General features: G+C 42.3%; 1 protein-coding gene across 2 annotated transcripts in view; it reads right to left on the reverse strand.

Annotated features, from left to right (window-relative positions):
- WWC1 (WW and C2 domain containing 1) overlaps positions 1-13,595 on the reverse strand; it is a 202,447-nt gene that overhangs the window by 89,067 nt on the left and 99,785 nt on the right. For both annotated transcript variants that reach the window (XM_004371223.1, XM_004371222.1), the window contains exon 2: positions 9,920-10,029. In XM_004371223.1, the coding sequence (XP_004371280.1) occupies positions 9,920-10,029 (110 nt within the window). The remainder of the gene's footprint in view (positions 1-9,919; positions 10,030-13,595) is intronic.

The raw sequence follows: 13,595 nt of genomic DNA on the forward strand, positions 1-13,595 counted from the left end.
AATCCGAGTGGCACTGAACCAGTGCCTCCTGTGCCATGGTTGCAACCCGCTGGGAAGCTCTATTGGCCCACCGGGAAGTAGGAGAGGCTGAGCAGGGGGAGGCAAGGTGAGGGGTGGGAAAGCATGTATTGGTGGTTACCAGGTGCTCTGTCTCCTGCTGGGAGCTCTGTGAATCTGCTTTCCTGTACTCCCTGTCCACAGATCTCTGATAGGAGTCCAAGATGGTGAATCTGTGCTGCGTTAGCTGATAGGGGACCTCTGCTCATAACTCCCCTTGCTCTCTGTTCTCTGTCAGTTTCTTATTCCATTCAGTGCTTGGCTGAGTTCTTTATCTCTTCAGTTGCTGCTAGGGTTCCAGGATTGATGTTTGTCTCTGTTTTACTTAGTTTTTCGGGTCTTTGCTGTGGAGGGACAGTGTGGTGCTCTGTCTATAGTGCCATGTTGGCTCCCCCTTTTCAATTTCTTAATGGTGTCTTTTGAAGAATAGTTTTTAGTATGATAAAGCCAAATTTATCAATTTTTCTTTTGTGGTTAGTGCTTTTTGTGTCTTGTCTTAGAAATCTCTGTTTACCCTAAAATCTTGAAAATTTTCTCCTATGGTTTCTTCTAGAAGTTTTACAGTTTTAGCTTTTATGTTTAGGTCTATGGTTCACTCTGAGTTTATCTTTGCATGTGGTGACAGTAGGAGTAGGAGCTGAGGTTTATTTTCTTTTCCTTATGGATACCAGTTGTACCACCAAAATTTGTTGAAAAGATGATCCCTCAGGCATAAAGCTTCCTAAAACCTTTGCCATCAAGTCAATTCCAACTCATAGCAACCCTACAGGACAGAGTAGAACTGACCCATAGGTTTCTAAGGCTGTAATCTTTACAGAAGCAGACTGTCACATCTTCCTCCTGCAGAGCAGCTGTTGGGTTCAAACTACCAATTTTTTGGATAGCAGTCCAGCACTTAAACACTGCACTACCAGGGCTCTTTAAAAGTGACGTGTTAAGTGGCTCTGAAGTGATGTGTTAAGTGCTGTTTATTCTAAACTAGTCACACCTGAGACGGTCAGTCCACAGCCCAACCCTTCTGCTGACACCAGCCTTCCACAAGTCCATCTCAACAAAATAGATAACATTATTCCTAACTTATACCTTAAAGATCACCTTGGCCAACAATGTTTAGTTCTCATTTTTATTAAGGTGACACAAGGACATAGTTTAATAGTTAAGCATATTACGAAGTTTGCTACACAAAATATTATTCCCCTGCCTCATTCTCCCTCATGTCCTTCTCCCCTAAAGGCAGCCACTTTCAATATTTTTAGCTGATTTTGTGCAGCCATAGTTGAGTTCCACTTCTCCATACTTACTCCTCCTCTCCCATATACTCTAAACCTCTACCTACAAACACATTCCACACACATTCTCCTTACAGCATAGAGGCTCACTACAATCATACATGCTCTATACATTCCACACCCCATCTCCTACATACACCACACACCTGCTTTTACACACCCCATGGCTAACAATACTGTATTTTCCAAGAGCTTTAACAACAACAAAAAATTGTCTTGAAAACAGCCAGACATCTGGAGAACATTCAACCTTGTTACTATGTAAAGGAATGCAAATTAAAAACAATGAAGTAACATTTTAAACCTATGAATCTAGCAAAAATTAAAACAAATGAAAATAGTTCTATATTGATGAAAGTATGGGAAAAATGGTACCCTTACTGCCTGTGGCCACACAGACTAATACAATCCTTTAGAAATACTCATTGATCTGGGAACATGTACCAAAGCCTCGAAAGTGTTCATAACCTTTGACTCAGTGATTCTACAATTGGAAATATATCTTCAGGAATTATAAAAGAAAGAAAAAACAATATGCCTAAAGATTTTCCCCAATGTGTTATTTATATATAGAATGGAATACTGAATGGAAAAAATCAGGACAATAATAAGGGCATTATGGTACATCAATTTTATGTGTTGAAATGTATTCATTCATCCATTTATTGTATTAAAAATGACAAATATGAAGATTATATAGCACCCCTCAAATATTCATGATATAGTATTAAGAGAAAACAGCAGAACACATAATTTGAACACTGATTAAAACCATATAATTATGATGCATGTAAACACTCAGTGGGAATATTTAATACTGACATTTGAAATAATGAAAATGATTATATTCTGGAAAGAGTTGTCTATATTTGCTGTTTCCAATTCCTCCCCTACGGTTTTATTTTATTTTTTTAAATTTCATTTATTTTGTTGTTGTTGAGAATATATACAACAAAACATACACCAATTGAACAGTACCTATATGAACAATTCAGTGATACTCATTATATTCTTCGAGTTCTGCAACCATTCTCACCCTCCTTTTCTGAATTGTTTATCCCCTAATAAACCCCATAACTTTGAGTATGGTCTGTGAGTTCTGTGTGGCCATTGCAATGAATTAGCAAACCCGGCAGAGAAGTAGAGAGTGTTGTGGGAGGGACAGTGGGTGTGAGAATTGGTAAAGATGGCAGAGAGAGGAGGAATATCTGACCTCTGCCTAACAGGAATCAACCTTGGGGTGTTGATCTTGATTCTCCTTTCCCCTTGTGAAGTCAGAGGAGGTCAGACACTGCCGCCATACCGTTTTCACAATAATGAAATGTTCAAAGAACTGGAGTTAGAAAAACCAGAAGGGAAGAACATGCTCAGCATTTCTCAAGCTGAAAGAACTGAAGAAAAAATTCAAGCTTCGAGTTACAATATTGAAGGACTCTATGGGCATTCATGAGCTGAAATGGACTGGTACTGGCCATTATGAATCAGAAAATCATATGTTCTACTATTCTGGGAATGACAACTTGAAGAGGAATGGTGTTACATTCATCAACAAAAAGAACATTTCAAGATCTATCCTGAAGTACAATGCTGTCAGTGATAGGATAATATCCATACGCCTACAAGGAAGACCAGTTAATACAATTATTATTCAAATTTACACACCAACACTAAGGCCAAAGATGAGGAAACTGAAGATTTTTACCAACTTCTGCAGTGTGAAATTGATCAAACACGCATTGAGAATTACTGGTGATTGGAATGCGAAAGTTGGAAACAAAGAAGAAGGATCAGTAGTTAGAAAATAAATATGTCCTTGGTGATTGAAACAATTCTAGAGATTGCATGATAGAATTTTGCAAGACCAGTGGCTTCTTCACTGCAAATATCTTCTTTCAACAGCATAAATGGCGACTATACACATGGACCTCGCCAGATGTAATACACAGGAATCAAATCGATTACATCTGTGGAAAGAGACGATGGAAAAGCTCAATATCAGCAATCAGAACAAGGCCAGGGGCCGACCGTGGAATAAACCATCAATTGGTCATATGCAAGTTCAAGTTGAAATTGAAGAAAATTAGAAGAAGCCCAGGAGAACCAAAGCACGACCGTGAGTATATCCCGCCTCAATTTAGAGACCATCTCAAGAACAGACTTAATGCGTTGAACATTAATGAGTTGTGGAATGACATCAAGGACATTTAACTTTGTGGATCATAACAAATCATGAATAACATTGCAAAGAATAAGAATTCCAGAACACTTAACTGTGCTCACAAGGAACCTGTACATAGATCAAAAGGCAGTCATTCGAACGGAACAGGGGGATACTGAGTGGTTTAAAGTCAGGAAAGGCGTGTGTCAGGGTTGTATCCTTTCACCATACCTATTCAATCTGTATGCTGAGCAAATAATCCATGAAGCAGGACTATGTGAAGAAGAATAGGGCATTAGGATTGAAGGAAGACTCATTTACAATCTGTGTTATGCAGATGACACAACCTTGCTTGCTGAAAGTGAAGAGGACTTAAAGCACTTACTGATGAAGATCAAAGATCTTGGCCTTCAGTATGGATTACACCTCAACATAAAGAAAACAAAAATCCTCACAACTGGACCATGAAGCAACATCATGATAAACAGAGAAAATACTGAAGCTGTCAAGGACTTCATTTTACTTGGATCCATAATCAATGCCCATGGAAGCAGCAGCAGTCAAGACATGAAAGGACCTATTGAGTTGGGCAAATCTGCTGCAAAAGGCCTCTTTAAAGTGTTGAAAAACAAAGATGTCACTTTGAGGACTAAGGTGCGCCTGACCTAAGCCATGGTATTTTCAGTCTTCTCATATACAGGTGAAAGGTGGACAATGAATAAGGTAGACCAAAGAAGAATTGATGCCTTTGAATTATGGTGTTGGTGAAGAACATTGAATATACCATGGACTGCCAGAAGAACAAACAAATCCGTCTTGGAAGAAATACAGAATGCTCCTTAGAAGCGAGGATGGTGAGATTTCGTCTTCCATACTTTGGACATGTTACCAGGAGGGACTAGTCTGTGGAAAAGGACATCATGCTTGGTAAAGCGTGAGTGAAAAAGAGGAAGACCCTCAATGAGATGGACTAACACAGTGGCTGCAACAATGGGCTCAAACATAACAATGATTTTGAGAATGGCAAGGACTGGGCAGAGTCATTTTGTTGTACATAGGGTCACTATGAGTTGGAACTTACACAACAGCACCTGACAATTCGCTGCAATGTCTCACAGAACTCAGGAACCATACTTAAGTGGTTTATTAGGGAAGTAACAGGGTACAACTTGGAATTGGGATCAACATGGAAGTAACAGGAACAACTTAGGAGATAGTTCCTCGATCAGGATAGCTTCTCGCCTTCTGCCGTTGGGCCCTGCTGGGTTCTTGCTGCTGCCGGGCCCTGCTGGGGACCTTGTTGACACTGGGTCCTGCTAGGGGTCTTCTTGGGCAAGTGTTACAACTCTTAGCTTTTTGGGTCAGCAAGCCCCGCTGTAGCTGTCTTCTGCCAGTCTCCCTGTTTCTGCCATCTTGCATCGCTATCACTCTTGCTACTGCTCTGCCGCCATCTTTGTCTTCTGTGTTACAACTCCTCTCTCTCTCTCTGTCACCCTTTAAGCCTAGCAGGATGGTAAAACTGACCAATCTCCTTGTTAGAGTTCAATACAATTTATTTGCATGGTCCCATCCCCACAAGGGTGTCATGCACCTTATTTACATTATTAGCAAGCTATCCAATCCCCTTGGTGGCCCACAAGCACCTCATTTGCATAACCCCACCCAGTCATTTGGTGGGAATTACAAAGACTATGGCTAGAAGGGCCATATTAAGTAATTCACTGCACCACACAGACGTTTGTTATTAGTTAAGCTAAACTACTGTTTGGTTTTAAGAAGACTTCAGGGAATATTTTTGGTTTAAGGTTTACCTCTCATTTAATTTTAGACTCACTCTAGACAGACTTTTGCTCTCCAGTCCTCCTAAGCTGGGTCACCAGTGTCATCCATGTTGCTAAATCTATTGGTCATTTCTCAGTCCTCACTGCACTTATCTGTCATAAGCATTTGACACAGGTGATGACTCTCTCCTTCTTGACATGCTTTCTTCACCTGGTGGCTTCCCAGGCACTCGTGGCTTTCCTCCCACCTTTCTCATTGCTCCTTCTCAGAGTCCTTTCTGGTTTTCCTCTTCTCTTCATCGTCTTAATGTCCAGGGACCCATAGCTCATTCCTTGGTCCTCTTCTCTTCTTGGTCTTTAATTATTCCTTTGGTGATCTCATCCAGCTTCGTGTCTTTAAATACTATCCATGTGCCAACAACTCTCAAATACATATCTTCAGTCCAGATATCTTTCCCAACTCCAGACTCCTGTATCAAACTGACCAGTGACATCTTCTCTTGGATGTGTAATACGCATCTCAAAGGCAACACGTCCAAACGAATTCTTGCTCTTCCTTCTGAAACCCACTCCTCCTGCAGTTTTCTCCATTTCAATCAATGGAAACTCCATCCTTCTAGTTGCTCGGGCCAAATGAGGGTCATTCTTTTCTCTTTCTTTTATACCATACACGTAATCTATCAGGAAATCCTGTTGGCTCTACCTGGAAAACACATCCAATTCACCTCCAGTGCTACCACCCTGGGCTGGGGCACCATTCTCTGTCACCTAAACTACTACAGTTGTCTCTCACAGGTCTCTGTGCTTCTCACAGGTCTATTATCAGCACAGAAGCCAGAGGGATTCTTTTAAGACATAAGTCAGATCATGTCACTCCTCTGTTTAAAACTCTCCAATGGCCCCCATCTCATGCAGTGTAAAAGCCAAGGCCTTAAGACAGACCACCAGCTCCTACCTGATCTATGCCCTGCTGCTCTTGGGCCTGATGTCCTTCTCCCTTCCCCTCACTCATTCTTCTATATGCACACTTGCCTCCTTGATATTCTTTTTTTTAAAAAAAAAATATTAAATATTATTTATTTTTGGTGGCAATATACATAACCAAATCTACATTCATTCACAATTTCTACATGAACAGTTCAATAACACTGGTTACATACTTCACACTGCATCACCATTCTATCTCTACCCATATTGTTTCATTACCATTAATTTAGGCTCTCTGCTCCTTAAAATTCTCATCTGTGCTTTAGATTAACTGTTGTCAGTTTATACTCATATAGGCAATTCTTTATAAAAGTGCTATGCATGAGGCAAACATTTTTATTAACTGGGCTAAACTGTTGTTTAGTTTAATGGGATAGTTTGGTTCAAGGTTTAAAGATTATTTCTGGGCATTAGCTTTGGGGGCTCCCCTAGTCTCAACGGATCTGGTAAGTTTGGTTTCCATATGAGTTTGAAGTTCTGTTCCATACTTTTCCTCCTTTTGATCAGGATCCATCTATTGAGTCCTTGATCAAAATGTTCAGTAATGGTAGCCGGGTACCATCCATTTCTTCTGATCTCATGGTACTGGAGGTAATAATTTATGGAGGCAATTAAACCTGATGTCCACTTCCTTCTCTGATTCCTGAGTCACCTTCCTTCTCTGCTGTTTCAGGTGAATAGAAACCAACTGTTGTACCTTGTGTGGCCGCTCGCAAGCTTTTAAGATACCAGTCACTACTCACCGAGCTATCCTCCTTCATATTATTGCACAAGCTAAATATAATCTCAGTGGAATGCTTTTGCTCTAACCTCTCTACCTGAAATGCCCTCTCATCTCCTACAATTCTTAGCTCAAATCTCATTTTCTCAATAAGGTTTTCTTCCCGATGACCATATTTAATATTGCAACCTGCCACCACTCCTCCCCCGCCACCCTCAAACACACCCCAGCCTACCCCAGCCCCACACTCTGCTTTCTCTTTTCCCATAGTACTGATCATTCTCTAACATACTCTACAATCTACTTACTTATCTTGTTTATTGTCTGTCTCCCTTGCCAAAATGAAAGGTCAATAAGGGCAAGGATCTTTGCCATTCTGTACTGTCCTAGAACAGTGCATGGAACACAGTAGGTAAATATTTGTTGGTGGAAGGAATGTTGGTCTGTAACTTTGGAAGAGGAATTTCAGTTAATGAGCAATACATACACATGAAACTAGTCTGAGTCCATGGCACTAAATATCCAGGACTTTGTACCCACATTCATACTGTATTTGTACCACTGGTTCCATCTACAAGTGGTGGTGACCTCCATCCAATGAGGCCACCTTCTAACCCAAAGGAAACCAGCAACCAGCAGTCTGCTAGCTGGTGAAACCACCAGTCATTACCAGCTAGAATTCTTCTTGCTGTAGTCCCATTTACTCACTCCCCATACATCCCAATTCTGTCATCGGCCCCTCAAGAATAAACTTCTGCCCACTGTCTGCTAGTCCTTCTTTCCTTCTATTTCTCAACAACTCCCAGCAGCACCTTAGAATTTCTCTACCGCCATCAGATTTAAATGAAGGGGATGCACTCAGCAATTAGACACAGGCAAGGACTGATTAGGGTTCCTGTACATCAGTGTTTAACCCAGCATCCCATGCAGCCATTCAAGCATTAACCTCATTCCCCATACACACTCAATTAGGCATATTTACTTCTCATTATCCAATAAGCAATCACGAGTGCTAATAAAAACCTTTGCTACCCCCAACAATGCAATTAACGCCATTAGCTGTCTCTCAGAAGCTCTTCTACACTTCGGTGCCAGCAACAGTCTGCTCATTCCATTTAGTCATGCATTCATGCACGTATGCCCTTTTCCATTGAGCAAAGGTTAAGTGCATACCTACTGTGTGCCTTGCCAGGCACAGGCTTGGGACGAGAGAGATGAATTAGAAACAGTCATTGCTTTAGAAGAACTCATAACAACAGGTAAACGGGTATAATACGGAGTGATGAGGTGTACAACATGACAATGGCCAGAGCATTACTGACACCCAGAGGAGGAAGTGGTCAGAAGACAACTCTGCTCCTCAGTGGCAGTCCCAGTCCCAGTTCTGCCATTTTTAGCTCTGAGTCTTTAGTTGTCAATTGTTGTTGTTGTTACCTGCCACGGAGTTGGCCCCCAGCTCATGGCGGCACCCTGCTCAACAGAACAAAACGTACAACAAAATGCTACCCAGTCCTGCGCCATCCCCATGATTGGTTGCAGATTGAACCGTTGTCATCCATACAGTTTTCACTGGCAGATTTTTGGAAGTAGATCACCAGGCCTTTCTTCCTAGTCTGCCTTTAGTCTGGAAGCTCCGCTGAAACCTGTTCAGCATCATAGCCACTCACAAGCCTCCACTGACAGACGGATGGTGGCTGCGCATGACGTACGCTGATCAAAAATCGAACCTGGGTTTCCCGCATGGAAGGCGAGAATTCTACCTCTGAACCACCACTGTCCCCACTGAGGGCACACCCCACAGGGTAGTTGGGAGATTAAATGAGATAATGCAAATCAAGTACCAAGCACAGAGTGTGTGCTCAGTTAACAGGGGCTGTTAGCATTTGTCGTGCTATTCCCAGCCTTCAGACTTGGTTAGGGACTTCCCTTACATTCCCTTCCTCCTCCCACCTGAAAGGATGGAGGGACTCCTACAGTTCCTAAGGCTGAATGTGAGTCAGAAAGATCCTCTTTCTTCTGGACATGGACAAATGGGGCAGCAAATTTCCAAAGACAGGCATAGTCTTGGCCAAGAGGATGCAGAGTGTTCAGGCCCCAACACATATCAATTCTCCCCAGAAGCAGCTCCACTACCTGGGCTCCTGCACCTGTCAGACCGCATGCTTCTCTCTTCCCAACTGATTCTTCCATCATAGTCTCAGAAACAAAGATACTAGGGCTCTTTGTTCTGGATCAGGCTACTCTGATCACAGATATGAAGTGAGGGTGAGCCAGAAACACACACATTCGAACCAACAACTCCACACTGTGGACAAAGATGCGTACATGCTGCTGTGCTGGGGCTCTGGCTGCTCCAAAATGGCCTGGAAGTGACAATGACAAATCTATCTTTTATGAAAAAAAAAAGATGCACACGCAGAAATCAACACATGTAAAAGAGAATATATGCATACATTCCTAAGAGCCCTGGTGGCACAATGGTTAAGAGTTCGGCTGCTAACCAAAAGGTCGGCAGTTTGAATCCACCAGTTGCTCCTTGGAGACCCAACAGGGCAGTTCTACTCTGTCCTATAGGGTCACTGTGCGTTGGAATCAACTCGATGTCAATGGGTTATATACATTCATACATGAACACACATGATAGGGAAATATCTCAAATGATCCATGAGAAATTGTTAGCATGGTTTTCTCTGTAAAACTGGGAGTTAGGTTACAAGAGAGGGGCTTTTAGATTCTATTAAAAACCCTTACAGACTGTTATTTTTATATCAACACACACGATATATCTCTTATCTAAATCTACATAAAACAAAACACAATCTGGCTTCAAGAGCCTCTGTGGCTAGTTCTTTCAGACTTGGAGGGGTGATTGGGAGATGGAGGGGTGGAGTGGGGAATGGGAAAAGTAGGACCGCCAGGCACTTACTGGTGTTGTGGTCAATGAAGTAATCTCCAACCTGTGGGTCATACGCCTCTTCCCATCCCAGCGGCAGCTCATCACTAATGCAGTCGGCAAAGGTGAGTGGTTTGGTATACCTAGCAAGGGAGAAGAGAGACAGACTCCATCAGCCCACAGTCCCCAAGCCCCTGAGGCTCCCTGCTTCTCTTGTCCTCTCTGCTTCTCCCTGCTGGCATTGTAACTCTAGCTCTGGCTGTCCCCATTGTTCCTGGGAAGGTGGACACATGACAGCAGCAGGATTAGATCACCCCAGGAGGGAGGCAGGGAATCTGAGTTCCAGTCCCAACTTTGCCACCAACTTGATAGTGACTGAGCAAATCACGTTCCTTCTCTGGGCCTCTGCTTCTGCATCCCTAAGTGAGGGGTTTACAGGAAAGGGCTCTAAGCTCCATTCTTCCTCAGATTCCAGCCCTCTCTGGCTTCCCCACTACTCATCTACCTGCCCCCCAATCTTCCTCCTGGCTGTATTCCATGCTTTTCATACCCACTTTCCCTTTGGAAAGCTGGCTAACTGTAACATCTAGAATAACAGATGTCCCATCCTGTCAGTTTGGCCAATAAGCAATATTTATTTGCCTCCTGAGCTGGTTCCCAAATGCTTGTGCCCACTTCTGTCCTTCCCTAGACAATCCAGGCCAAACTGGCCTCTTAGCAATAACCACCCTCTAGGTCTCCAATCTGAGGAGTGGGGAGGGGAAGGAAGGGAGTGAAGTGGTGGTAATCACCCAGCCTTGGCGGCTAAATCAATTGAACAAATGATTGAATTATCTAACTAAACTAACAAAGGCTTGCCACAAACTACAGATCACAAACTATATGTCAATTATTTTGGCCTGAGTATGGGGAGTCAAAGGAGCACTGGTGGCACAGTGGTTAAAGTGCCTGGCTGCTAAGCAAAAGGTCAGTGGCTTGATCCCACTGGCCACTCCTCGGGAGAAAGATGTGGCAGTCTGCTTCCATAAAGATTTAAAGCCTTGAAAATCCTATGCGGCAGTTCGACTCTGTCCCTATAGCGTTGCTTTGAGTTGGAATCAACTCAATGACAACAAGTATGTTTGTTTTTTCCTTATGGGGAGTCAGGAATCTACATACACGAGAGTCAGCCTCAGTTGCCTAGCCAGGAAACCACTTTGGTTTCTCCCCATTGCTACCTCTGCCTAAAATACACATGCTAATATTCTCCCTCTCCTCTAGGCTTCCTGTTGTTATTAGTCGCCACTGAGTCAGCTCTGACTCATGGCAACCTTATGTATAACAGAATGAAACATTGCCCGGTCCTACACTATCTTTATGATCATTGGTATGTTTGAGTCTATCTCTGCTCCCTACCCTCTTCCAATTCTGGAAGCCCAGATGGGCTCTGCTTCACCACTGGCAAACTGAGGCACAATGGAACAAGAAGAAAGATGACAGGGATGAGGTCTAGAATTCCAGACCATGAACTTCCTTCTAAGCCACAGGAAACTAGCTTCTTTTACACTGTAAAATCTCCTTCCCTCTTGAATCCATTCCAAATCAAACTTTAAAAAATACATACAAGAAAAAAAGAAACCCTGAAAGACAGTCTCTGGTGGATAGGACGTATGTATCCGGTGCATATCCAGGGTTTGGTAGGCTGTTAAAAATATCTATTGACTGAATAGATGGATAGCCCAAAAACTTCTGTTAGCCAGTACTTACTGCTGCACTGTGGGAGATGGTCAGTTTCATGAACAGACTAAGTATTAAAAAATGAGTATTCAATAGACATCACTAACTAGCTGTGTTATTTTAGCAAATTACTTAACCTCTCTGAACCTCAATATTTTTATCTGTAAAATGGGTATAATAATAACTCTCCAGGTTGCTGGCTAGGTTAAACAAGATCATATTTGTAAGAACATTTAACACAGATCCTGGTATGAAGCACTAGAAAACAAATTCGTTATTATTATATCCACTTACCAGAAGGGGAAATTGAGGCTAAGAAAGACTAAATAGCATACTCAATGTCTTACATCTAGAAAGTGACAGGGCTGGAATTATACCTAAGGAGGTCTGTCTCCAGACCCCCTTCTGGGAGCGACTAGTTTCTCTTGAAAGTTGACATCCTCAACACATCTCCTGAGCCCCCGGAAGATCCCCACAAACCACTGCCTTGGAGTAAAAGGAGGGAAAAATGGGGAAGAAAGGGATGATTGGAACTTTCCTTATACCAGCTCAGAATGCTCTTCATTCAAGAGCACCAGCACTAGACAGTCTGGGTTAATATTGGCAAAGCTGTCTTTAGCGAAGCCATTTTCAGCCCACCCACCACTACCACACCCCACCTAGACTTCAGAAACAAAAGCCCACTTCTCTTAGGGCTTCCTCTTCTTCAAACTTCTCTAAGCGGTTCATTCCCTCTTCTTTACGGAGGATGGAGACCAGGGACCAAGAGCCAAATCTTGTCCAACACCATTTTACCCAGCAAATCTTTGAAAGGGTCTCTGAAGGAAAACTCCATACACAGGCATATCCCTCCATCGTGAGTTACTGTATTACTGATGACTGAAATATTTTTGAGAGAACATGTACACTCGGACCACCACAGAGAGACCCTGTTTCTAGAGGATTACTCTCCCTGCCCTCTGCCTGGAGAAGGGCATCCAGTCAGACTGGCTGCAGAGATACGAATCTCAGTATATACAGTTTGCAGCCCAGAAAAATCAAGATATGTTCCCTCTTGACAAGTTCCCTCCCTGGGGATTAAATAAACCATTTGAATAAATGGTGCATCCAAACAATGGAATCCTATGCCCGGCACAATTGGTGCTCAATAAATATTTGTGGAGTGGGTTAATACAATAATGAAGACGCAACCTGTTGAACCTGCTGCAGTCAAGTAGATTCCAACTCAAAGCGACCCTATAGGACAGAGTAGAACTGCCCCATAGGGTTTCCAAGGAGCAGCTGGTGGATTTGAACTGTTGACCTTTTGGTTAGCAGCCATAGCTCTTAACTACTTCGCCACCAGGGCTCCACCAATTAAGATGTGGGAAGAAAAAATAATGATGTATCTGTTAAGGATATCGGAAAAATTCAGGAATGGTTAATGGTGATGGTTGAGCAATAAGATGAATGTAATTTAATGTCACTGAATTGTACAAGTGAAGACTGTGGAAATGGCAATGTTCTGTTACCTATACACTTACCACAATTTAAAAAAAAGATGTCTAGTCATTATCCTGCCTTAAAACTTACGTATATCTATTGATCAATCAATCTAAGTAGTTCTGGAGATGAAGTAGTTATGGAAATGTCTAACAACTTTATAAAGGGCGGCAAACTGGTGTTTAGGAATATAGTCATGAACCTTGATTTCAGTAGTAGTCTGTGCACTTTACATATCTATCCCCTTTAAGATGTTTGGACTTGGCTTTATCTGAAAAATAAAAAACATGTAAGCAAAAATTACTTGACTATAAAAAATAATGATGTAGTGTTCTGTATTTTGCTAACATGGAAGGATGCTCTCAATATGTGAGAAAAACCGCATTGTTGGGGCAGAGAAGCTACAGGCTATTGTTTATAGTATGATGTTTTGCCCAATGTCTGTGTGTGTGTGTGTGTGTGTGTGTGTGTGTGTGTGTGTGTGTGTGAACAGCAAATGGAAAGATACACG

This window comes from Trichechus manatus, unplaced genomic scaffold (assembly GCF_000243295.1).
Source record: "Trichechus manatus latirostris isolate Lorelei unplaced genomic scaffold, TriManLat1.0 scaffold00011, whole genome shotgun sequence".
Lineage (NCBI taxonomy): Eukaryota > Metazoa > Chordata > Mammalia > Sirenia > Trichechidae > Trichechus > Trichechus manatus.